The sequence below is a fragment of the Liolophura sinensis genome, chromosome 6, assembly GCF_032854445.1.
Source record: "Liolophura sinensis isolate JHLJ2023 chromosome 6, CUHK_Ljap_v2, whole genome shotgun sequence".
Classification (NCBI taxonomy): domain Eukaryota; kingdom Metazoa; phylum Mollusca; class Polyplacophora; order Chitonida; family Chitonidae; genus Liolophura; species Liolophura sinensis.
The window spans coordinates 6,677,582-6,704,815 of record NC_088300.1 but is presented as its reverse complement, the minus strand read 5'-3'; the positions used below and the strand labels follow the sequence as shown (position 1 = coordinate 6,704,815).

Genomic DNA, 27,234 nt, shown 5'->3' with positions numbered 1-27,234 from the left:
ATTTCCCAAACTAACAGTATCGGTACTTTCACAACCAATTAGTATGAACATCTGATTCCATTCAATATTCATGTCCAACAGTTGTTCACATATTTGGTCCCACCGCACCAGACCCTTTGAGCAATCTGTCTATCACAGATTTATTTCACAGCCAGAAACTTTTACTGCAAATATTTCAACTTATAAGACTCATCATTTATCTCAATGATATGTTTCTCAGCACAAGTCATCTGAAAGTTGTTGTTATACACCCGCATGGCCACAAGATAAGGTTGTATTGATAGATTATAGCCTGTCACGGATGAGAGCCAGGCACAGATGTGAGCCTGCCGCAGATGAGATCCTGGCACAGATGTAAGCAGGCCACAGATGACAGTCTGACACAGATGAGAGTCAGGCACAGGTGAGAGCCTGATGTAGATGACGGCCAGGCACAAATGAGAACCTGATGCAGATGACGGCCTGGCACAGTTGAGAGCCTGGTACAGATAAGAACCTTTAGAAATCCCAGGAATCCATCCACCTGAGGTTGTACATAGGGCTGGTGATGTTTGTGGCTGGAGGACCTGACATCCCATAAGTCAGTGGATAAAATAGATAAAAACTGCAACAACAGAAAAGACAAAAGTGAAAATCAGCACATTCATTACATTCATTATCACGAGATTGCCTTGTGATGCCAACTGGATGACTGTATGTGCTGCATTACTGTGATTACCATATTTGCATCCAGAGAGCGGATCATTAAATTACAGTCAGCTGGAGCTCAGATTCCTACTGTGCAGTTAATCCCTCACATAGAAGGAATCACTGGCCCTGTGATCATACAGTCATCTTTTAAGCTTAGCAAGCAGCTACATCTTGACTTGCGGCCTTATTTCTGATCTTTGCTTTGTCGTTATACATATTTTCTGCCATGACAGATTTTACCTTTTCTCAGCATTAAAACTTTCCATGACTAGTCCAAAATTTGGCATTGAAAACATATTTGAAGGCTCTTTCACAGACATGCTAAACCTGGGTAAATTTCATAACCCTGGAGCCTGGGGTCGAACACCTCAGTGGCTGTGTTTTAGGTCTATCCTGACCATGGTGAATGAGTGAAAGGGGCAGATGATTACAGAGCCTTTGGGGCATTATTAACCATAATCATGTCCAGGTGGCTGGAACGTATGTGCATACCTGTAGAGAATAACCCCAAGGGTAACCCCTAAGAGCCAGTGGAACATGGGCATGGCTAGGTGGGCAGGGACCTTTCTACAGACCTCTGTTATCATGTACTCCAGCATTATCCCTGCAGTAGAGAAGCACAGGCATGTATAAACACTGTGAGCACATCTGTACATCTACAGCGAGTCAAAGATTTGCATTATCAGTTCAGTTTTAACATTTAGGCAAGACTAGTAAACAATTTATTCAAGCCTGACATTTCTTTTAATACATGTTCCAAAAAAACCAAGCTCTCCAAACAAGAAACATGACAAGCATTAAATATTTAACCATTAATACTACAGTGAGCATGAGTCAAGGCATCTCCATGTAAATGTAAAAGATTTCACAGGCTCAGTGGATAAAGGTCCCAGCAAGAGGACTGAAAGCTTGTGAAACCTTTTACATTTACGTGATAATGTCTCGACTTCTTCACTATTACTACATTGTACTATCACACAATTTTGTTTCTAATGATGAAATCTGTTATACTTATCTGTTTACCTATTTCACTATTTATTTCCTTTGATTGGTGTTTTGTGCATTTTTACAGAATATTTATCAGGTGTCATGTTTATGACTGAGCAAGCCAGCGCACCTGTCCAGGTACTTGACAATCTTCTGGATGTGGAGCTACATCAGAGCCAGCAATGGCTGGATTCAAACAGGTGACCAATGGTCTGACTTCAGGCAGTTAGACACCACAACGAATGAGGACCTTTCTCAATTTTTAACTGGCCTACCTGTCAGCATGCAGTTAAAGAGGAACGCTGGGAAATAATGATGAAAGTACAAGACCCTCCCCATGGCCCAGAAAGGGAGGTAATGCAGGATCCAGCCCAGGAATAGCCACCAGCAGGCACTGAAACGCTGTTCCCTGTAAACTGGAAACACAGGGTCACTCCATGAAAAATTATCCTCATATATTATGTGAAAATTATACATCACATACATGCATACTGTACAACTCACAAAACATGAAAGATTACTATAGTTTAGTGTGCGCCTACAAAAAATTTCTGGATGTCCGAAAAAAAATAAAAGAACGAAAACTAAGAAACCTTACAAGAAATGAAAGGATGACAGGTTGCTTAATTTCTCTTCATACAGATTGTTTCATGGGCCATTCGTGGTGTGCACTGATTCTACTACTGGTACATCCAGGAGAAATGTAGCAGTCAAAAGAGAATACAGAATACATGAAAATCCATTATTATACTCATTAAGTACCTGAACAGGAGGCAGTTGCAAAGTCCTAAATGGGGGTAATTAAGATAATAATTACCCAATTTCCATCATACTTCAGCATGCAGAACTTCAGACAATACCCATATGATGTAAGATGTATTGTTTCACCTAAATCAGCACAGTAGTTTGACAGGAAATGCATAGATAAAATCATGTCTACAGACAGAGAGACGCACAGAGTAGGTTCCTGCTGTACACCAACCTAACTTCGCTGACGGGTCTATAACAAAGGGCCACTCAATAAAAGGTTACCATCATACATGTATACTGTATACTGGAAGAACACATGCATGGATACTGTACAACTCACAGAACATGAAAAGTTACCATCATACATGTATCCTGGATGAACACATGCATGGACACTGTACAGCTCACAGAACATGAAAGGTTACCATCATACATGTATATTGGATGAACACATGCATGGATACTGTACAGCTCACAGAACATGAAAGGTTACCATCATACATGTATACTGGAAGAACACATGCATGGATACTGTACAGCTCACAGAACATGAAAACTTACCATCATACATGTATCCTGGATGAACACATGCATGGATACTGTACAGCTCACAGAACATGAAAACTTACCATCATAGATGTATACTGGATGAACACATGCATGGATACTGTACAGCTCACAGAACATGAAAACTTACCATCATACATGTATAATGGAAGAACACATGCATGGACACTTTACAGCTCACAGAACATGAAAGGTTACCATCATACATGTATAACGGAAGAACACATGCATGGATACTGTACAGCTCACAGAACATGAAAGGTTACCATCATACATGTATAATGGAAGAACACATGCATGGATACTGTACAGCTCACAGAACATGAAAGGTTACCATCATACATGTATAACGGAAGAACACATGCATGGATACTGTACAGCTCACAGAACATGAAAGGTTACCATCATACATGTATAATGGATGAACACATGCATGGATACTGTACAGCTCACAGAACATGAAAGGTTACCATCATACATGTATAATGGAAGAACACATGCATGGATACTGTACAGCTCACAGAAGATGAAAGGTTACCATCATACATGTATACCGGATGAACACATGCATGGATACTGTACAGCTCACAGAAGATGAAAGGTTACCATCATACATGTATATTGGATGAACACATGCATGGATACTGTACAGCTCACAGAACATGAAAGGTTACCATCATACATGTATCCTGGATGAACACATGCATGGATACTGTACAGCTCACAGACCATGAAAGGTTACCATCATACATGTATAATGGATGAACACATGCATGGATACTGTACAGCTCACAGAAGATGAAAGGTTACCATCATACATGTATACCGGATGAACACATGCATGGACACTGTACAGCTCACAGAACATGAAAGGTTACCATCATACATGTATACTGGATGAACACATGCATGGATACTGTACAGCTCACAGAACATGAAAGGTTACCATCATACATGTATACCGGATGAACACATGCATGGATACTGTACAGTTCACAGAACATGAAAGGTTACCATCATACATGTATACTGGATGAACACATGCATGGATACTGTACAGCTCACAGAACATGAAAGGTTACCATCATACATGTATATTGGATGAACACATGCATGGATACTGTACAACTCACAGAACATGAAAGGTTACCATCATACATGTATACTGGATGAACACATGCATGGATACTGTACAGCTCACAGACCATGAAAGGTTACCATCATACATGTATAATGGAAGAACACATGCATGGATACTGTACAGCTCACAGAACATGAAAGGTTACCATCATACACGTATAACGGAAGAACACATGCATGGATACTGTACAGCTCACAGAACATGAAAACTTACCATCATACATGTATACTAGATGAACACATGCATGGATACTGTACAGCTCACAGAACATGAAAGGTTACCATCATACATGTATACCGGATGAACACATGCATGGACACTGTACAGCTCACAGAACATGAAAGGTTACCATCATACATGTATACTGGATGAACACATGCATGGATATTGTACAGTTCGCAGAACATGAAAGGTTACCATCATACATGCATACTGGATGAACACATGCATGGATACTGTACAGCTCACAGAACATGAAAGGTTACCATCATACATGTATATTGGATGAACAGATGCATGGATATTGTACAGTTCGCAGAACATGACAGGCTATAATGGTATAGTGTAAACCTAAAAAAGAACACAGCAACACCCTATAAAAAGTTATCATCTTTTAATTTGATTAACTAACAAATCTACTGCAAGTAATGCCACTGTAAACCTTTGAAGTGTTTATGTTTCCTACATTGATATATGTAGCTAATAGTTATATTTGTATCATGGTAAACAAGGTGTTGAGGTGAGTTTCTCACCCAGAAGATTTGGCTGGATGTGGCATCCTCTCTGACGTCTTAAGGCATGTACAGTGTACAGGAGCAGAAATAGCCCCAGTACCACAAGGTTACCCCAGAAGATGACAGGGTTACCCAGCAGGTAAACCATATGGTCCCTCCCAGAGAATAACTGACCCTGTAGCAGAGACAAAGAGCAGAGCACAATGATGATACGATCAGAGAAAGCACTAGCCTGCTAACCCCCTTGGCCACCAAGGCCCTCTCATAACAACTTAATTTTGTTTGCAGATATATCTTACATTACAATCTGAAATGTCTCTTTTTCCATTTATATATTAGTCTGTTTTCTGCATGGATGGATAAACAAAAATTTGTATGCTTGATTTATATGATGAGCAGAATTCAAGCTTCACATACTTTGTAGTTGACAGGCCACTGCCAGGGTACAGAAGTAACCTCCCCCTCTTTTGGCTTCAGCCCACTGTTTCCCTGTATTTCAAAGAAGAATACTTTGCTGTAATTATATTTTACATGCTTCAAGACTTCCGTATAGTAAAAGACAACAATGTTTATTCTCAGTTCTGAAGTATGTACATGTACTAAGAGACGCAGAGATTGCCTTCCAATGTACTTAACATTTTTGTAAACCTTCCTCAAAATCCACTGTCTTAGAAACACAGCATGCATTTCAAATCCACAATAAATGAATTTGACCTTGAACTTGTGGAGGTGGAGGTGACCTACCTGAAACATGACAGCGTGACTCTCTATGAACTTCTCCAGGAAACTTGGCCTGTACACCTGGAAACTTACACTAGGTACTGCATAACAAAAAGTAACAAAATTACCTTTGTTTGCTGACAGGCCACAAATACTTATTGTACTGATGTTCAACATCTCTCTAAAGAATTTTTTCACTTATATGCCAGAGTCAGATTTACAGGTGAAGGAAACTGGAGTGAACCAGCACACTGTGGGCCATAACATGTCATCAATGGTGAGTGAGTGAGTGAGTGAGTGAGTGAGTGAGTGAGTGAGTGCTTAGGCTATAATGTTGTACTTAACAATTTTTCAGTCATATGACGATGAAGGAGCTTAGAGTGCATGTAATGCGCCTCCATGTTGCAGGATGGATTTCCACCGCTCTTTTATTTAGTTCCACAGGTAAGTTTGAGGCAAGCCAAAAGTTAAGAATGTACAGTATGTATGTATGTATGTATGTATGTATGTATGTATGTATGTATGTATGTATGTATGTACATGTATGTATGTATGTACAGTATGTATGTATGTATGTATGTATGTATGTATGTATGTATATTTAACACCACAATATGTGTGGGGTATGGTTCCTGGTCATAGCATAACAAATGTCAAAATACTGAGCATATCAAGCATGAATTTGTTCATGTAAAGTTTCTTTCCATTCAATGTCATCTGTGCCAACCACGATCTAATTCCATCCTGGGGACAAAACAGTGAGCCGACGTATAGTTTCCCTGAATTTGACAGAGTAGTAAGATATAGAGATATATTAAGCTTAGCTAACCTAGTCTGATCAGATAACATAGATTATTTATCTTCTTCCCTCAAGGAATACAAACATGTTAGCCTGTTAAATGAATACTGAGAGCTACATCAGTCGGCATCCATGCACAAATGTCTTACATCTTGGATCCACCACCTCTTCTATATTCCAGTAAGTTATCTGCCCTTTGCTGCTAGGACTGCACGTGACTTCCATCTGCTCAAATCCCCTGCAATCAAGGTGACATTTTAAACAAATTTCATATCCCTGACCAGGTCTGGATTTAAGACATAACAGACCCAGATAGCCACAAAATCCACAGTTTAAAACATTACTCGTAATGTACGCATCTTACATGTTGAATATGTTGTCTTCACAATCAGCTAATATGGCAATAAATTCTAGTGACCTTTCATGATTGATTTAAGGCTGAAAGAGATACATGTGTATGTGCTATGCAAAAGGGCTGCATATTACCTGTTATGCAACTCTCCACATGCATATCTAAGCATGCATCTGCTTTGTACTAAGCAATGACCAGTGACAAATATCATAGGCAGTACAAAGTTCCATCTTCCATTTCATAAAATGGAATAACATATACACATACACAACACAGAACAGAGGTCCTGACTTAGCACAAGCACAATTAGGTGAACTCACAGAACAGAGGTCCTGACTTAGCACAAGCACAATTAGGTGACTCACAGAACAGAGGTCCTGACTTAGCACAAGCACAATTAGGTGACTCACAGAACAGAGGTCCTGACTCAGCACAAGCACAATTAGGTGACTCACAGAACAGAGGTCCTGACTTAGCACAGGCACAATTAGATGACTCACCATTTTGGCAGTTTTTTATCATTGGACTGAAGAACACATCGGACATGATAGTGAATGAGGCGTATCCGGGAGCGGACAGTTTTGAGGGGGGCGCCCTTGGGAGCACCCACAATGTCAACTATCCATACATCATTAGCATCGCCCGTACCATTCTGAAAACGACATAGGACACGGAAAACTTGAGTAAGTAACTTGATTAGACTGCTGAACTCGCACTGATTTAGTCAGAAACACAACATTCTGAACTCGTTTTACAAGTTTTTGGTGCACTGAATAATCGTATAGTGTCATTCAATCTACCCTTCTAACACGATTGTGAAACACAACTGTACAGGTTCTACTTATTTGATAGATGTTTCATGCCGTAATCAATAATATTTCACTTCTACGACAACCAGCCAGTTTATGGTGGGAGGAAAATGGACGATGGAAAGCCCACGAGTGTTTGGCAGATTGCTGACAGACCTTGCCACATACAACATGAGAGGGCAGGTGTATAGGAAAATAGGGTAAATGCTGACTGTCTGAGAGTGGAGATAAACATATGAGGATTATTTGATTATTTCACAATCAAACCACACTTCATAAACTTTTGAGGGAAAACACCACAAAGCCTTCATAAACTAAAGTCACATTTACTGTTCAATGAACAGCCATTGTACATGTATGTATATTTATGGACTTACAACACCGTATGCAGAAACTTGGTAGTGGCGCTTCGTGATAGGAGCTGGCTCTCTGTGACTGTGTAAGTTGCGCCGTGTTCTGAAACAAGCACCAGCACTGACAGACAGGACGGCAGGCAGACAAAGAGACACACAACACCTTGATGACATACATTTGTTAATGAGAAGAATTAGTAGTATGTGGTCTCAAACCACATGTAATACATGTAATACATGAATACAATTGTTCTTTACAAATGATGAAGATAAATAAATTAACTTAACTAAAAGCAAAATCTTATTTATTTATATATTTATTATTTATTTATGTATTCATCTGATTGTGTTTAATGGCATGACAAAAGAATTTTTACTTGTTCGATGGTCGTCAGGTATATGAGTGAAGAAACCCTGCATAACAAGATGAAACCACGGACAAATCTCCTGACAGCAGTAGCCAAAGCAGTACGAGCTGGATTTGAACATATAACCTCCCTGCTTATATCTTACTTAACAGTCGGGTTTAAGAGTGGGTATAAGACCACAGTATACACAGTATTGTATAGAACTTACGCAAAGTGCTCCAGTCGTACATAATCTCCATTAGTGACGAACTCAGGTTTGTCTTCTTCTGTAGGCTCAACGTCAAACTTCTTAATGATCCAGTAGTTGTTGTCATCTTTGTGTGTGTATGTGGTAATCTGACAAATAAACATTGCTGAGTCAAGGACACGTCAACAATAACAACTATTATGATTATAAGTGAATTACATCGATTGTGGCTAAACTGCCAGTAACATCCATTATGGCTGATCTGCCGTTAACATCCATCATAACTGCCTTTAACAAACCATACTGACTGAACGGCCACTAACAACCATAAGGACTGAACTGCCAGTAACATCCATTGTGACTCCGGTCGCTGTGAGTTCAAGTCCAGCTCATGCTGGCTTCCTCTCCGGGTGTACGTGGGAAGGTCTGTCAGCAACCTGCGGATGGTTGTGGGTTTCCCCCGGGCTCTGCCTGGTTTCCTCCCACCATAATGCTGGCCGCCGTCATATAAGTGAAATATTCTTGAGTACAGCATAAAAAAAACACCAATCAATTAATCAATCCATAGTGACTCTGCTGCCAGTAACATCCATAAAGACTGAACTGCCAGTAACATCCATAATGACTCTACTGCCAGTAACATCCATAATAACTGAACTGCCAGTAACATTCATTATGACTGAACTGGCAGTGACAACCATAATAACTCTACTGCCAGTAACATCCATAATGACTGAACTGCCAGTAACACTAATAATGACTGAAATGCCAGTAACAACCATAATGACTCTACTGCCAGTAACATCCATAATGACTGAACTGCCAGTAACAACCATAATGACTCTACTGCCTTTAACGACCATAAGGACTGAACTGCCAGTAACATCCATAATGACTGAACTGCCAGTAACAACCATAATTACTCTACTGCCAGTAACGACCATAAGGACTGAACTGCCAGTAACAACTACTATCCCATAACAACCATAATGGCTGAACTGCCAGTAACAACCATTATAACTGAACTGCCAGTAACAACCATTATGACTGAACTGCCAGTAAACAACTATTATCCCATAACAACTATTATCACTGAACTGCCAGTAACAACCATTATGACTGAAGTGCCAGTAACAACTATTATGACTGAACTGCCAGTAACAACTATTATGACTGAACTGCCAGTAAACAACTATTATCCCGTAACAACCAATATGACTGAACTGCCAGTAACAACCATTATGACTGAAGTGCCAGTAACAACTATTATGACTGAACTGCCAGTAACATCCATTACAACTGATCTGCCAGTAAATCCATTATGACTGAATTGCCAGTAAACAACTATCATCCCGTAACAACCATTATGACTGAACTGCCAGTAACAACCATTATGACTGAACTGCCAGTAAACAACTATTATTCCGTAACAACCAATATGACTGAACAGCCGCTAACAACCATAATAACTGAATTGCCAGTAACATCCATTACAACTGATCTGCCAGTAAATCCATTATGAATGAACTGCCAGTAACATCCACTACGACTCAACTGCCAGTGACAACCATTACAACTGAACTGCCAGTGACAACCATTACAACTGAATTGCCAGTAACATCCATTATGACTGAACTGCCAGTGACAACCATTACAACTGATCTGCAAGTAACATCCATTACGACTGAACTGCCACTAACATCAATTGTGGCTAAACTGCCATTAACATCCATTATGGCTGGTTTGCCGGTAACATCCATCACGACTGCCTTTAACAAACCATACTGACTGAACGGCCACTAACAACCATAAGGACTGAACTGCCAGTAACATCCATTGTGACTCTGCTGTCAGTAACATCCATAATGACTGAACTGCCAGTAACAACCATAATGACTCTACTGCCAGTAACATCCATAATGAATGAACTGCCAGTAACATCCATTATGACTGAACTGCCAGTGACAACCATAATGACTGAACTGCCAGTAACAACCATAATGACTCTACTGCCAGTAACATCCATAATGAATGAACTGCCAGTAACATCCATTATGACTGAACTGCCAGTGACAACCATAATGACTCTACTGCCAGTAACATCCATAATGACTGAACTGCCAGTAACATCCATAATGGCTGAACTGCCAGTAACAACCATAATGACTCTACTGCCAGTAACAACCATAATGACTGAACTGCCAGTAACATCCTTTACCAATCCAGTGCCAGTTATGACTGTAATATACTTTATTTCTGAACATAACTGGGTGTTTACAAATAGTTGTGTGTAAGTCCACTCTAAATGCCCATTCTATTTATTTATTTATTTGATTGGTGTTTTACGCCATACTCAAGAATATTTCACTTATACGGGGGAAACCCACGACCATCCACAGGTTGCTGGCTGACCTTCCCATGTACGGCCGGAGAGGAAGCCAGCATGAGCTGGACATGAACTCAAAGCGACCACATTGGTGAGAGGCTCCTAGGTCATTACGCTGCGCTAGCGTGCTAACCAACTGAGCCACGGAAGCCCCACTTCTCTTGATGCCAACCACCTTTGAATGAAGCATGCCTCAAGAGAATGACGATTTTATGCTGATTCCAAATATGGTCTTCACATTTATTTTACAGTAAATAAAATGCAAATAATGATGGTGTTTCTATGGTGGACTTTTGGGACTATATTCAACAAGCTGAGGGAGGGTGACATCAGAGACACAGATTTGCTAAATATCCTTAGCAATTAGAGATTGACTAACTGCTGAACAGAACCTGCGGATGGTCGTGGGTTTTCCTCCATGCTCTGCCTGGTTTCGACCCACCATAATGCTGGCCACCGTCGTGTACAGTGTAAGTGAAATATTCTTCAAATAAATAAATAAATAAATAAATAAACTGCTGAAAAGAATCTGCAATGTCACTGTGCTTCAGCCTGTTCAATATGGCCCAAAAAATCCACCATAGAACATCAATGTTCTCGCATTTTACTCACTATAAAAATACTATACAGATATGATAGAAAGCACTCTAAGAACACAAAAGCCCACCAGGTACAGATACCATGTGTCTTAGTGATCCTTGAAGCCTCACCTGTTGTTGTCTGGGGGGTAACTCTTCGGGGTAAAGGTGGTAGTGAGAATGGAGATACCCTCCTCCTGTCTTCTGGTGCTTCAAGGTAACTTTGGACCCATAAGCCACATCTAAAAGAATGAAAACCCCACAACTTTATAGCTCTCATGCATTTAATAAGAAGTTTGAAATATGTGTCAAGTATTTTACTATCTATCAATACTGATTCTTTTGGTGTAGAAGTCTTTTTTATTACCCACTTTTCATACCAATTTATTTATTTATTTACTTGATTGGTGTTTAACGCTGTACTGACATGTATTTCACTTATACGATGCCACCCATTACTATGATGGGAGGAACCCAACAAGGTTGCTGGCAGACCTAGCCACACATGACCGGAGAGGAAGCCAGTATGAGATGGACTTGAACTCATAGCGATTGCACCAGTGAGAGGCATTGGCTAACCACCAGGCCGCAGAGGCACCCACTTTTCACATTAGGTTAATGTCACTGTTACAATGACATGCCAGTTGACTACAAAGCCATCACACAGAGCTAGCTACATTCACCATACCGATACTTACTTTCTGGCATGCTTATATTGTACAACTTGTTTCCTTCCAACTGAGACTGAAATGCTGAGCTGAAAAATCCATCGCCATTTCCACTGAAATTACAACCAGTATGTTCTTAGTAGGGAACAATGTTATTATGGACATCACTCTAATTAGCAATACTGAACAAGAATTTACTTTTCTAAAAAAATTTAGAATGAACATGTGTTTAGATTTTTATATAATAATATATATTAAGGCCAAGTGAATAAGCGGTCAGACTATAACAGTACAAATGTGCGAGTGTTTAGACTCTATGATTAGCTATGTGAATATTAAAGTGTTTAGACACATGATATGCCACTCATCCAAAATGTTCTTACACTGTATCAATTCAGGCAGAAGAAAAGTTCCAAATGGTATTGCACTTTCACTAAGGAATAGACGATCTAGTAAGAACATGTGTACAATGATTATGACATTATATATTTTATCCCAAAAAACACATCCCAACTGACAGAGGCACTCAACTATCCAATCATGTATTCAATGAAGTAAAAACTTAGTCATTATACGTAAAAGCCATTACATTGTAGATGCAGGTTTCATTTTTTATGCAACAGTAGCTTTGGTCCATGATGAGGTGAAAACAATAACACTGGCAAAACTATTCGTTCAATGACTTTTATGGAATCTTTTCACATGTTCAAGTATTCTGAACAAAACCACAATTTAATAATTTAACCATCACAAGATGATTAAAGCCTGGGTAGTTAACAGAACTATAGCTTGTCATAGACACATTAAATACACACATATTTTCACATACCTTTTACTGAGGACGGTAAAATGTACCGCAAAGAACGCCATGTAGAGAATGACAGGCAGTAAAATAAGACAGGCCACTCGAGCTGCAAACTGTGCAGCTAGGCTGGACTGAAAAGGCAAGAAAACACACAAATCTCTGCAATCTGCTACTACAATCTTGGTTAAATGATTATTTATTCATTCGATTGTTCATCTTTATATGATGACAGATCAATTTGTTATTGAATGGAAGGATTCCGTATCAAGAATTCATTATCTACACTGCTGCCTTCTGCCGCATTGTAAACAAGGTGAAATGTGAAAGGTTATTGCATTTTCCCATCACACTTGCATAATTATCATTCTAGGCAGATTAATCAAGGTAATGTCGCATAATTCTTTAATTCAATGCAGTATCATAATATAAATTAAAATATTGTAACAACCAGCATAAATCAGAATTTAGGAACACCTGTTTGGGCATATATGAAGTGGTGTTTAATTAAATAAAAGCATACAGTTTATAGTATTTTCATAGAGTAACACACCATTGGTAGTTCTAGTCTGCCTAACAGATGCCACAGCTCCAAAACTGTGGTCACACCAGCCAACAGGACCACAAACAACCCCACAAACTTCACCCTGAAACAAAGAACAACACTTCAAATGGAACCAAATATATCACACTATTAACCACTTTTACCAACATTGATTTCAGGGCACTTGGAAAGTACATGTATGACTTAATCCTGCTGAATGTAGACTATTTGCTACTGATGGCAAAAACTGCTTCCATTACAAATCCAAAAAGTCAAGCTGACAAATTGAAACACAACACTTTGTATAGATGTCACCCATTTGTGAAAAAAACACTGTTAACAATTCTAAAACCTACATACACAGCTTGTATGTGAGTGAGAAGTTTTGTATGTGACCTACCCAACTGAGCAGGACAGGAATACACCAGTGACACAGGCCCATGTCCACCACTGTACAGAGAAGAGTCTGGAGAAAAATAAACAAGGCAGTGAAATGACACACTCTCATTCTCACAGCATCTATCACATCTTCAACCACAATAACACTGTTGTTGTTCAAGATGAAGATTTCACCTTCCTGGATCAGAATGACACACCTGAGTGGAGTTGATAACAATTTGGTACACATATTTACACAAATACTGTATCAAGCTGAAACATCTTCCTCACATATACATGTGCATTTACTTGTTGGTTTCCTTGATGTTTCATCCCCTTATGTGCTCAAAGCTATTTCACTTACATAATCAGTGAACACCCGACAACACAGTCAGAAAACCTCCTCCACACACCTGATAAATCTCCTGACTTAAATCTACCACTGAACCTTTGCCAGGTGTTTCTGAGCCTGCAGTTTCATTTGTAAAGACTTGTGGACGTGTGTCTGATGCCATCATTGTGCATAGTGCATAAGCCAAATCCTAGTACGTGCAGGTACATGCAGGTATACTCACCACACCTCATAGATTCAACTTGACACTGCCACATGGACAGTGGAGATTGATACACTTCACCAAGTAAGGGATGTACATGCATTTCTATACAAACAATACCATACTACCATGCTTCCTCAAACTTTTCGGATATGAAAGAGCAACTTTCAGTGACCTTGGAGATAAAACTACATTGGCTGAATTAGCCAATGTCAGCGTTTCACAAAAAGTATGACTTTATCAGTCTACACAGAATGATGCCCTCAGAGTATGCTGGAATAAACATCTGGCAAACATGTGAAAAGGTTGAAGAATTACAGTATATTCAACATGAAAACAAAGTTTCCCACCCATCACATCAGCAATCCCCACCAACACATCACCAATCCCCAGCAAACCCCACCAACACATCACCAATCCCCACCAACACATCACCAATCCCCACCAATCAGGACTCACTTGTCATGGGCATTCCTCAGTTTCAGGGTGCTGTAGGTGGCAGCCATGATGAAGCAGAGGAGGATGGGGTCCAGCAGGATGTACCTGGACAGGGTCAGCGTCCCTGTGTCTGCAAATAACAGATTAGTACAGGTGTACATGGAGCTTAGGCCACCATTCATACATTCTGAGCACAGGTCAGCACAAAGTAATATGGAACATCACAACAGCACCATCTGGTAATGAGGACAAATGCAATCTGGTAAAAAAGGTGAATGTTCTGATGTCTATACCATCTGATAATGAAGACAAAAGTCCTGTTGTCTATATCATCTGATAATGAGGACAAATGCTCTGATGTCTATACTGTCTGGTAAAAAAGATGAACATTCTGATGTCTATACCATCTGGTAATGAGAGCAAATGTTCTGATGTCTATACCATCTGGTGATGAGGTTTGTTTATATATTTATTTGATTGGTGTTTTACTCCATACTCAAGAATATTTCACTTATACCGGGGAAAGGCCGGAAAGGAGTTGGACTTGAACTCACAGCAACTGCATTGGTGAGAGGTTCCTGGGTCATTATACTGCGCAAGCGCGCTAATCAACTGAGCCACGGAGGCCCCTGGTGATGAGGGTAAATGTTCTGATGATGGCACTATCTGCTAATGAGGGTGAATGTTCTGATGTATACACCATTTGGTGAATGTTCTGATGTCTATACCATCTGGTAATGAGGGTGAATGTTTCGATGTCTATACCATTTGGTGAATGTTCTGACGTCTATACCATCTGGTAATGAGGGTGAATGTTTTGATGTCTTTGCCATCTGTTAACGAGGTTGAATGTTCTGATGTATACACCATCTGGTAATGAGGGTGAATGTTCTGATGTCTTTACCATCTGTTAATGAGGGTGAATGTTCTGATGTATACACCATTTGGTGAATGTTCTGATGCCTATACCATCTGTAAATGAGGGGGAACATTCTGATGTCTATACCATTTGGTGAATGTTCTGACGTCTATACCATCTTATAATGAGGGTGAATGTTCTGATGTCTATACCATCTGGTAATGAGGGTGAATGTTCTGATGTCCATACCATCTTATAATGAGGGTGAATGTTCTGATGTCTATACCATCTGGTAATGAGGGTGAATGTTCTGATGTCTTTACCATCTGTTAATAAGGGTGAATGTTCTGATGTATACACCATTTGGTGAATGTTCTGATGCCTATACCATCTGTAAATGAGGGGGAACATTCTGATGTCTATACCATTTGGTGAATGTTCCGACGTCTATACCATCTGGTAATGAGGGTGAATGTTCTGATGTCTACACCATCTGTTAATAAGGGTGAATGTTCTGATGTATACACCATTTGGTGAATGTTCTGATGCCTAGACCATCTGTAAATGAGGGGGAACATCCTGATGTCTATACCATTTGGTGAATGTTCTGATGTCCATACCATCTTATAATGAGGGTGAATGTTCTGATGTCTATACCATCTGGTAATGAGGGTGAATGTTCTGATGTCTACACCATCTGTTAATGAGGGTGAATGTTCTGATGTATACACCATTTGGTGAATGTTCTGATGTCTATATCATCTGGGTAATGAGGGTGAATGTTTCGATGTCTATACCATTTGGTGAATGTTCTGACGTCTATACCATCTTATAATGAGGGTGAATGTTCTGATGTCTATACCATCTGGTAATGAGGGTGAATGTTCTGATGTCTTTACCATCTGTTAATGAGGGTGAATGTTCTGATGTATACACCATTTGGTGAATGTTTTGATGTCTATACGATCTGGTAATGAGGGTGAATGTTTTGATGTCTATACCATTTGGTGAATGTTCTGATGTCTATACCATCTGGTAATGAGGGTGAATGTTCTGATCACAGCACCATCTGGTAATGAGGGTTCATGTTCTGATGACAACACCATCGGGTAAGGAAGGCCCATGTTCTGATGACAACACCATCGGGTAAGGAAGGCCCATGTTCTGATGACAACACCATCGGGTAAGGAGGGCCCATGTTCTGATGACAACACCATCAGATAAGGAAGGCCCATATTCTGATGACAACACCATCGGGTAAGGAAGGCCCATGTTCTGATGACAACACCATCGGGTAAGGAGGGCCCATGTTCTGATGACAACACCATTGGGTAAGGAAGGCCCACGTTCTGATGACAACACCATCGGGTAAGGAAGGCCCATGTTCTGATGGCAACACCATTGGGTAACGAGGGTTTATGTGTTGAGGGTAGCACCATCAGGTAATGAGGGTTCATTTGCTTATGGCAGCACCATATGGCAATGATTGTAAATGTCATAAAGACATTACTGTAGTAGATACTGACATAAAGCATGATGACAGTAGTAACTGGTAAGGGCAAAACATTTTTAAGAAAGTGAACAGTGATCTCATGGAAGCAAACTTTTTTATCTACACTTTGTCAAAAGCATTTTTCAAGTGAAATTTATAGCACTGTTTAATAAGATGTAACATGAGATCTTACCAATCATGACCAGGAATCCTATGATCAGGATGGCAATGTTAAACTGAGCAAACATTAGATCTTACCAAGCATGATCATGAATCCTGTGATCAGGACGGCAATGTTAAACTGAGAAAACATGAGATCTTACCAAGTATGGCCAGGAATCCTGTGATCAGGAGGGCAATGCTAAACTGAGCAAACATGAGATCTTACCAAGCATCACCAGGAATCTTGTGATCCGGACAGCAATGTTAAACTGAGCAAACATGAGATCTTACCAAGTATGACCAGGAATCCTGTGATCAGGACGGCAATGTTAAACTGAGCAAACATGAGATCTTACCAAGCATGACCAGGAATCCTGTGATCAGGAGGACAATGTTAAACTGAGAAAACATGAGATCTTACCAAGTATGACCAGGAATCCTGTGATCAGAAGGCAATGTTAAACTGAGCAAACATGAGATCTTACCAAGTATGACCAGGAATCCTGTGATCCGGATGGCAATGTTAAACTGAGCAAACATGAGACCTTACCAAGCATGAACAGGAATTCAGTCATCATGGAGGCAATGTTAAATTGAGAAAACATGAGATCTTACCAAGCATGACCAGGAATCCTGTGATCAGGAGAGCAATGTTAAACTGAGAAAACATGAGATCTTACCAAGCATGACCAGGAATCCTGTGATCAGGAGGGCAATGCTAAACTGAGAAAACATGAGATCTTACCAAGCATGACCAGGAATCCTGTGATCCGGACGGCAATGTTAAACTGAGCAAACATGAGATCTTACCAAGTATGACCAGGAATCCTGTGATCAGGAGGGCAATGCTAAACTGAGCAAACATGAGATCTTACCAAGCATGACCAGGAATCCTGTCATCCGGACAGCAATGTTAAATTGAGCAAACATGAGATCTTACCAAGTATGACCAGGAATCCTGTGATCAGGAGGGCAAAGTTAAACTGAGCAAACATGAGATCCTACAAAGAGCATGACCAGGAATCCTGTGACCAGGACGGCAATGTTAAACTGAGCAAACATGAGATCTTACCAAGTATGACCAGGAATCCTGTGATCAGGAGGGCAATGCTTAACTGAGAAAACATGAGATCTTACCAAGCATGACTAGGAATCCTGTGATCCGGACGGCAATGTTAAACTGAGCAAACATGAGATCTTACCTAGCATGACCAGGAATCCTGTGATCAGGAGGGCAATGCTAAACTGAGCAAACATGAGATCTTACCAAGCATGACCAGGAATCCTGTAATCCGGACGGCAATGTTAAACTGCGCAAACATGAGATCTTACCAAGCATGACCAGGAATCCTGTGATCAGGACGGCAATGTTAAACTGAGCAAACATGAGATCTTACCAAGCATGATCAGGAGGGCAATGTTAAACTGAGAAAACATGAGATCTTACCAAGCATGACCAGGAATAATGTGATCAGGAGAGCAATGTTAAACTGAGCAAACATGAGACCTTACCAAGCATGACCAGGAATTCAGTCATCATGGAGGCAATGTTAAACTGAGCAAACATGAGATCTTACCAAGCATGACCAGGAATCCAGTCATCATGGAGGCAATGTTAAACTGAGCAAACATGAGATCTTACCAAGCATGATCAGGAGGGCAATGTTAAACTGAGCAAACATGAGATCTTACCAAGCATGATCAGGAATCCTGTGATCAGGAGAGCAATGTTAAACTGAGCAAACATGAGACCTTACCAAGCATGACAGGAATCCAGTCATCATGGAGGCAATGTTAAATGGAGCAAACATGAGATCTTACCAAGCATGATCAGGAGGGCAATGTTAAACTGAGAAAACATGAGATCTTACCAAGTATGACCAGGAATCCTGTGATCAGGAGAGCAATGTTAAACTGAGCAAACATGAGACCTTACCAAGCATGACCAGGAATCCAGTCATCATGGAGGCAATGCTAAACTGGGCAAACATGAGATCTTACCAAGCATGACCAGGAATTCAGTCATCATGGGGGCAATGTTAAACTGAGCAAACATGAGATCTTACCTAGCATGACCAGGAATCCTGTGATCAGGAGGGCAATGTTAAACTGAGCAAACATGAGATCTTACCAAGCATGATCAGGAGGGCAATGTTAAACTGAGCAAACATGAGATCTTACCAAGCATGATCAGGAATCCTGTGATCAGGAGAGCAATGTTAAACTGAGCAAACATGAGACCTTACCAAGCATGACAGGAATCCAGTCGTCATGGAGGCAATGTTAAATGGAGCAAACATGAGATCTTACCAAGCATGATCAGGAGGGCAATGTTAAACTGAGCAAACATGAGATCTTACCAAGTATGACCAGGAATCCTGTGATCAGGAGAGCAATGTTAAACTGAGCAAACATGAGACCTTACCAAGCATGACCAGGAATCCAGTCATCATGGAGGCAATGCTAAACTGGGCAAACATGAGATCTTACCAAGCATGACCAGGAATTCAGTCATCATGGGGGCAATGTTAAACTGAGCAAACATGAGATCTTACCTAGCATGACCAGGAATCCTGTGATCATGGAGGCAATGATGGAGTGCGACAGCTCCCATACAATGAGGAAGGAAAACGGTACAACAGCAGAACCCAGCAACGCACAAAACTGTAAGCACAGATCATCTACATGTAGACAGTATGTTCCAAGTCCAGTCTTTCAATGTCAATCTTCAATCCTGCACAGTCGTGTGACATAAGCCAGTATAGACACACACAAGCAGATCCGGTAAAATATCTTACATTTACACATAATTAAAACGACTGTCGCCACTGTATATGGTTGTGATTAGTAAACCTGCAGAATTACTTTCTGGTAACAAGCCTGCTCTAAACATTTGCTGTACATGTATGTACAGATGATGTTCTTGATACACAACTAAGCATTAAATTTAATGGTACTTTTAAATATGCACCTACTGAAAATCTTTCGCCTTTAAAGCTTTCAGTGGTAGGCTTTTCTTAAAAAGCGTATCAATCTTTATGTTTGCACAAATGCGTTCTGCCATTTGTCACATGACTGCAATGAGATGTTTGAAGTGAATGTAACAAGCTGAATGCACTATATAATCATCAAAATTCTTTTCTCAGATATATCTGTGACCACACTGATAACATGTTACTTTGAGTATACAAGTGTATCACTTCTCATACTTACTCAACTGTAAGTTTATAGCTTGGGACAAGTTTATAACATTTTGAAAACAGGGAAACCACTTATTCCAGGGTTTCTCACATTGGTATAATGGTACACTGGTAATTACATGTAGTATATGTATTTAGTTCAAACGAGGATTTCTATAAAATTATAGCTTCTAAAGTCAACCTTACGAGAAAGCATTAATCAAGACTTACAATTCTCATGCCAACATAAGGTACATCTTCATACAGATCTCCAGGCTTGGAAAATGCAAAACTTCCATTGTAACCAGTCAGGTGACCTGCTAAGCCAATCAGCATCTGCCAGGGAAAACAATCAGTTTTTAGTCAGTAACAATACATAAAAAGACTACATATAAAAAGCTCTTCACAATAATTCGCCTTTACAAGATTTTATCAATTAGAACATAAAGGTGGAGGAGTTAGTCAATTTTTCAAGTTTGGATAGAAACTTTCAATAAATGACTTAAATAATATTGCAGTCATATCATGGCGAGAACGGAATTTTGAATAAATTATTTTTGTAATACTGCAGCCATATCATTGTGAGAAGGAACTTTTGAAGAGAGAGGTACGTGCTGCTAACCTTGCCCAGTGGAGGATGAACATCAAAGAAAAATGTTCTGTTTATGTACCAACTGCCCATCTTCCCAAAGTGAGTCTCATCCCAGCTGCAAACAAAGAAGTCAAATATGTGCAGGTTTCAGGTTTTACCTATTATAGACCTGACAATACCTGTTATCTGAAAGTCACATGGACAAAACCAAAGGTCTAACCAAATATATACATGTAGGAGGAACGTTGCTTTAAAAATATTAGTCAATAACCTCTTGAATAATAATAATAATAATATCTGAATTTATCGAAGGTAGCTTGGTCAATTTACAATGAAACTGTTCTTACCCAAGGCTTCCACCGAGAAATCAATATATATGAAACCTGTACGTCAGAGTCCAATCAAAAAATACATCAATATATATAAAACAAGAGCACCATCTAGTTTGAAAAGAGAAGCTATACATATTTAGATAGACAAAAAGCAACAAAACAACCAGTAGTGCTGTCCCTCGAACTGCCCCAACCAGCAGAAGAAGTAAGGTAGTGGAAGACAGCCCATTACCAACCACTCCCCCCCCACAACCACCCACGCTGACTGAAACCCCCTACACACATGTACAGAGATACAAACCAAGTGAGTGGGAGATGGCCCTTTTCGCGTCCCATTTGGTTTGAACAATGCACGTGTGCAAGTGTGTTACAGGGGCATAGCCTTACTCGTTGAAATCTTTACATGCTCTATACTGAATTGTAACATGTTTATGCTTCATACTGTTGTTAATCTTTGATTAGAGAGTGACACAGACTGGAAAATTATCACTTATGGCTAGAACAGGGACTTGAACAGATATAACTTTCTCAGTTGATATCAGTTGATATACATATCACATGAAGTGGATGAAGTGATTTGGGTGTGAGACTTCACAAGTGTAGTCAGATTTAAAGAATCTGTCATACTAGTCCACCTATTATTAGGAGTGATTTTACTCAAGTCGATATTAAAATCACCCAGGAGAACCAGTTTGTTCTGTTCATAATATACCTTTTTCTACGTTTGTTTCAAATTCTTGTATCTATGTTGAAAGAGAGTTTGGGGGTCTACATATATAGCAGGTTATGAATGGCTTGGACTTGATTTCAAGCCATAGTACTTCTAAATTACTGTTTTCAAGATCATATCAAAGGTTAAAGGGTAGACAGTCTGATACATATACTGCTCTTCCACCACCCCCTTTATTGTTCCTACCTTTACGTTCACAGTTATATCCATCGATGCTTATTTCAGCATCAAAAATATCTTGTTTAAGAAAAGTCTCAGTGAATCCTATCATTTCTATTTCTCTTTTTGGTTTAGATAGCAAAACTTTAATTTGATCAAGTTTGGGCATAATGTGGCACACATTTAGGTGGGCAAGACGAATTCCTTTAGTTAGTAGATTTAAGGATAGGCCAGGAATTGTAGAACACATATGAAAATATTTTGTTAGGCTGAAGGGGAACACTGTGCTGATAAAGGCTTTGTCGGAGGAGAAATGTCTGATCAGAGGTACCTAAGCTGTTCCTCATAAATGACAGAAGGTTAAGACAATGGAAAAAATTCACTCTCATGTAACTTGAACTTGTAAGTACAAATACGAGAGACATGATGGGAGTAACAGATCAGAATGATTTGAGGAAAGTACTACTGCATTATTAAGGCCTTGGGCAGAACATGAGGATAACATATCAACATCTAAAGACATATAACAAAATACAATATCTGAAATTGATTTGGTTAGCACTGTTTGAGTGTATGTGGATCAATATTTGGACGTTTTAGTAATGTCACTGTCAGGAATTTCACTACAGGTGAAACAAATTGTGTTTTGGTTATACTCCAGATGTCCAAATTTCAGTTACCTGAACTGTTAATGGAATATACAAATAGCACAATACAATTATGTGAACAATGCCAACAATGTCCCTATTACTGAACTTGTGTTAAGTAAACTGTTAACATCAACATTAAGAACTACAACCAGTTTATAAAAAACAACTTCTTTCAGGGAGTGCAGCTAGGACACATCAGGTGTGGGTTCCATTCCGGCCTAGGACAGGAAATCTGTACACGACACTGCTCTCAATTTTCATATTCATAATAAGTAGTTGATGCACGGGAGTTGTTTGCATAGTCTTTTCCTTGTAAAGTTTGTCAGTAGCCCACCCACCCATAAAACTGTCATTATCACACAAGTGAGAAAGTTTTGAGTATTGTGCTCAAACAACAAACAAATAAAACAATTTTCTTCTACAATCATCAACAAATCAAAAGACATTATTGTTAATAAACTGGTTTTCTGCTGTACCACCAGCTTCTAAATTCTAACTGAAAGATTTACAGAAAGGCAATAAGAGATTACTCAATTCTGAGATGTGTCGTCCCGTAAACCACACTGTTGTGTGTTCTGGATGATAAAAGTTTTACCACAGTCACAACAGGAGACATCCATTTGGCTCTGGCTCCTTGTGACAGGGCTGACAGCATGACTGAGGGGATTTCGTGCTTCAGTCAGAAGCTCTCCAGACATTGACCCGAAGAGGTCATGGGTTCAAATCCAGCTTCTACTTCAACTTTTAATCACAAGGTTTGTACGGTAGACATCACTAGGTGAACAACTGTTTGTGTAAGAAACAATGGTGCAGAAAAGTGATTACCAGATATGTGGAGGTTCTTCAATCCTGTACAGTCGTGTGACATAAGCCAGTATAGACACACACAAGCAGATCCGGTACATGCGCCAGGTGTCCTGTGGCATGACGTGTGCTAAGGGGACAGTTTTCTTGTCTGTGCTGACATCTGAATCCTTGTGGTCGCCTTTACCAGAAGGCACTCTGCTGATCTGAGTTTTCTCTGGGTCACCTTTACCTTTGTGCAGCAAAGCGTCTTTGTTGTCTGGACATATTTCTGTGCTCCTATCACCTGTGCTGGTATCTGCTCTTAGGGTGACATCAGGGAGGGGCACACCTGGGTGGTTATCCCCATCCCCAACATCCATCTTTTCTCCCACTATTTTCATTCTGCAGCCTGTTTCAGACTGCTCACTGCTGACTTTTGCCTCCTTCTGTTGCATTTCTTCACTGTCATTTGTTCAATCACAACACATCACACCTATCCTAAAAATAAAACAAGAACAAAACTATCTTCATTTGGCTTTCAGTTTCATTGAAATACAAGTACAAATATTAATATGATGTAATGATTTAGCCACGAAAGTTGCACAATGGTTTTTGTTAATTCGTTGTCCACTGTGATTTGTCATATAGTAGGGGCCTATGTGCACCTGAGAGAGCCCAGACAGCGGCAGATAAGATTGGCACGACCCTGTCAAAAGTTGTGACTTCGGTCGATTCTTGTTGACGTTTTGTACTTACTCCAACTTCTATCTGATCAGTTTTCTATAGCTGTTCTGCCTTGTGTAACGTGATGTGATGAGTGATGCGTTGTTCTACAGTTTGAAATGAGACTACCCATCCTGTAGTATCATTACTAACAAATACCCTACATTGGTCACTCGATGACCAGTTTTCGAGAGGTTGACGCGTTCATTTTAAGCCTTGTCAGATTAAACAAGGGATAATTGTAAAATTTAGATTAATGCAGACAAAAGAAATTACTGTTATATATGACTTACCGACACGCATGCAACAGCAACAAGATCTCATACAAAGTAATCAAAGGAAAATGACTAGTACTAGAGACAAGGGAGACCATTCTGTCAACGTCACATTTGCCCAATCAATACCAAACTGCGCACAGCGACAGAATTTGACTGCTATTTTCACCTCACACAGAAGCGTTAGCCTAAAAAGTGATCAAACGTGTACTTTTGTCTCGCGGGAAAGAAAGAAAGAAAAAAAGTGACAAGAAAGACACAATAAATTATTTTAGCGTATTTTAGGCGGTTTACATTTAAGATCGATCAGCTGTTAATTGGCATACATAGGCCCAGAGGCTTCCGTGGCTCAGTCGGTTAGCGCGCTAGCGCAGCGTAATGACACAGGAGCCTCAAGTTCAAGCCCAGTTCATGCTGTTCAGCTCATGCTGGCTTCCTCTCGGGGCCCTACGTGGGAAGGCTTGCCAGCAACCTGCGGATGGTCGTGGGTTTCCTCCGGGCTCTACCCGTTTTCCTCCCACCATAATGCTGGCCGCCGTCGTATAAGTGAAATATTCTTGAGTACGGCGTAAAACACCAATCAAATAAATAAAATAAATATATAGGCCCATGCCATATCCGACCTAGCTGCAGAAGTGTACCGCTCGCTTACGCGCCACTCGAAGAAGCGAGAGGTACAATATTGCAACTACATCAGGCCAGATTCTCTTGTTCGTGCTTTAAGAAGCAACATATAAGTACATGTAGGGCCTAGTTATTGGTACCGAATAAAAGAATGGAAATACATGAATTGATTTTGGAAGTCACTACATGAAATTAAACAGCAAGGCAAAAAAAAAAAAGTCCAAAAAAATAAACAGTAAAAACAAAAATACGAATAAAAAAATGTGACGCCGAATCGCACATGTACGCTATATTTAATGTCGACATTGAGGCATAAAGACAAGAACAGTGGTAAACGTGTAGTTCTCATATAACACAGTAAGGGGCCTCTGTGGCTCAGTAAGTTAGCGCGCTAGCGCAGCGTAATGAACCAGAAGCCTCTCACCAATGCGGTCGCTGTGAGTTCAAGTTCAGCTCATGCTGGCTTCCTCTCCGGCCGTAAGTGGGAAGGTCTGACAGCAACCTGCGGATGATTGTGGGTTTCCTCCGGGCTCTGCCCGGTTTCCTTCCACCATAATGTTGGCCGCCGTTGAATAAGTGAAATATTCTTGAGTACGGCGTAAAACACCAATCAAATAAATAAATAAATAACATATAGCATAGCGTATACAGTGAGGGTAAACGGTGATCAAGATACAGTAGGGTACGTTGTGGTCCTTTATAAGGGATAAGAACATAACACACCCACTTGTTGATAAATAATGCGTGGTTACAAGTAATTGCATTTATGTACATAAATGATCAGCCATGTTTGTCATTTTGTAATAGGGCCTATTTGTACCAGCTGGCCGATATAACTGCATGACTGATGCTATATACATTAACTCAACCTTATTTTGCCGATATCATGTATGTAATATAGCCTATGCATGCTGTATATATATTATGAATTAAGTCGTGTCTCTCCGCATGAAACAGTGTAGGTTATTATAAATGCGGGTTAGTTTAATTATTGAGGGAACTTCAAAATGGGATGGAATAGTACAATATCTAATAGTTTATTCAGTCAGAATTCAACGATCCAAATTTTTAGCAGCAGACATTTCTTAAGCAGTCTCTCTGAACCTCCATGAGCATGTTGTATACCTGGATCGTTTACACCGGCTGAAAACGAGCTGAACCTCACATACTTAACCCACCCGACCATATATACCCACCCCACTTACGGTAGGCCCTACTACAGTTTTTTCAAACATTCTTTTGTTTCAATCCCTTCATAAGTTAAAACGGATTTCATTTCACCAAAAGTTTCCTTTTATAGTATATACTGTAAATGCAGGCGACTTAAAGTGGGCTTGGGTTAAGTTTTTACCTATAGTTAACGGCATTCACATATTTTGTGTGTATGTATATTCATACCCTCTTCTATACAGTGTTGTATATGGTGTTGGTATATAGGAGATCTGCCCAGTTTAAGGGTACTTCAATCCGGGGCCGAGGGATTAGGAAGAATTCGTAGACTCGCCTTCACTCTAAGCCTGATTGATGGCGCTTAACTGATAACACTCACATGTACCATCACTGTACTGTACGCTACCCGTCGGTGATTACAGGCTACATTAATAGAGATGGCGTAACTCTACAACTTACATATTGGCCATTGACCTGTACAATTCCATAGCTGCCAACCACGTAGTACATCAATTAATGTATCGAAGACAGTCTGTGAAAATTTATATGTAGGCCTATATTTACCTGATGCCAATGGAGTTGTAGGCTAATTGATTATGTGTTGCTTACCTGCATACGTGACAGATGTTGACAGAGTGTATCAGTTGGCCTAAACGTCGAACTCTACCACGGTATATACATGTACACGTATATGGT

General features: G+C 40.0%; 1 protein-coding gene across 2 annotated transcripts; it reads right to left on the bottom strand.

Moving 5' to 3' along the window:
* Positions 1–410: 410 nt before the first annotated feature.
* LOC135468503 (protein O-mannosyl-transferase 2-like) lies at positions 411–27,234 on the bottom strand. Of its 2 annotated transcripts, XM_064746786.1 has the most exons (21): positions 24,763–24,851; positions 23,786–24,244; positions 21,120–21,204; positions 20,729–20,833; positions 19,874–19,982; positions 14,827–14,935; positions 13,836–13,901; positions 13,445–13,538; positions 12,919–13,025; positions 12,120–12,202; positions 11,554–11,663; positions 8,479–8,606; positions 7,927–8,005; positions 7,241–7,392; positions 6,538–6,626; positions 5,614–5,690; positions 5,287–5,358; positions 4,888–5,044; positions 1,953–2,093; positions 1,183–1,294; positions 411–604 (listed from the first exon to the last, which is right to left on the bottom strand). In XM_064746786.1, the coding sequence occupies exons 2-21, from the start codon at positions 24,199–24,201 to the stop codon at positions 499–501; spliced, it is 2,397 nt and encodes a 798-aa protein (XP_064602856.1). In that variant the 5' UTR covers positions 24,202–24,244; positions 24,763–24,851; the 3' UTR covers positions 411–498. The 2 variants fall into 2 exon arrangements, with proteins under 2 accessions (XP_064602856.1, XP_064602855.1); XM_064746785.1 differs by lacking the exons at positions 411–604; positions 1,183–1,294; positions 24,763–24,851 and adding an exon at positions 27,148–27,234 and having other exon boundaries at positions 1,724–2,093.

Coding starts and splice junctions, on each gene's coding strand:
- LOC135468503 (XM_064746786.1), bottom strand. CDS start 24,201: ATGCAACAGAAGGAGGCAAAAGTCAGCAGTGAGCAGTCTGAAACAGGC. Junction 13,902..14,826: donor CTGAGGAATGCCCATGACAA/GTGAGTCCTGAT, acceptor ATTTTTCTCCAG/ACTCTTCTCTGTACAGTGGT. Junction 12,203..12,918: donor TTTACCGTCCTCAGTAAAAG/GTATGTGAAAAT, acceptor TTGTAATTTCAG/TGGAAATGGCGATGGATTTT.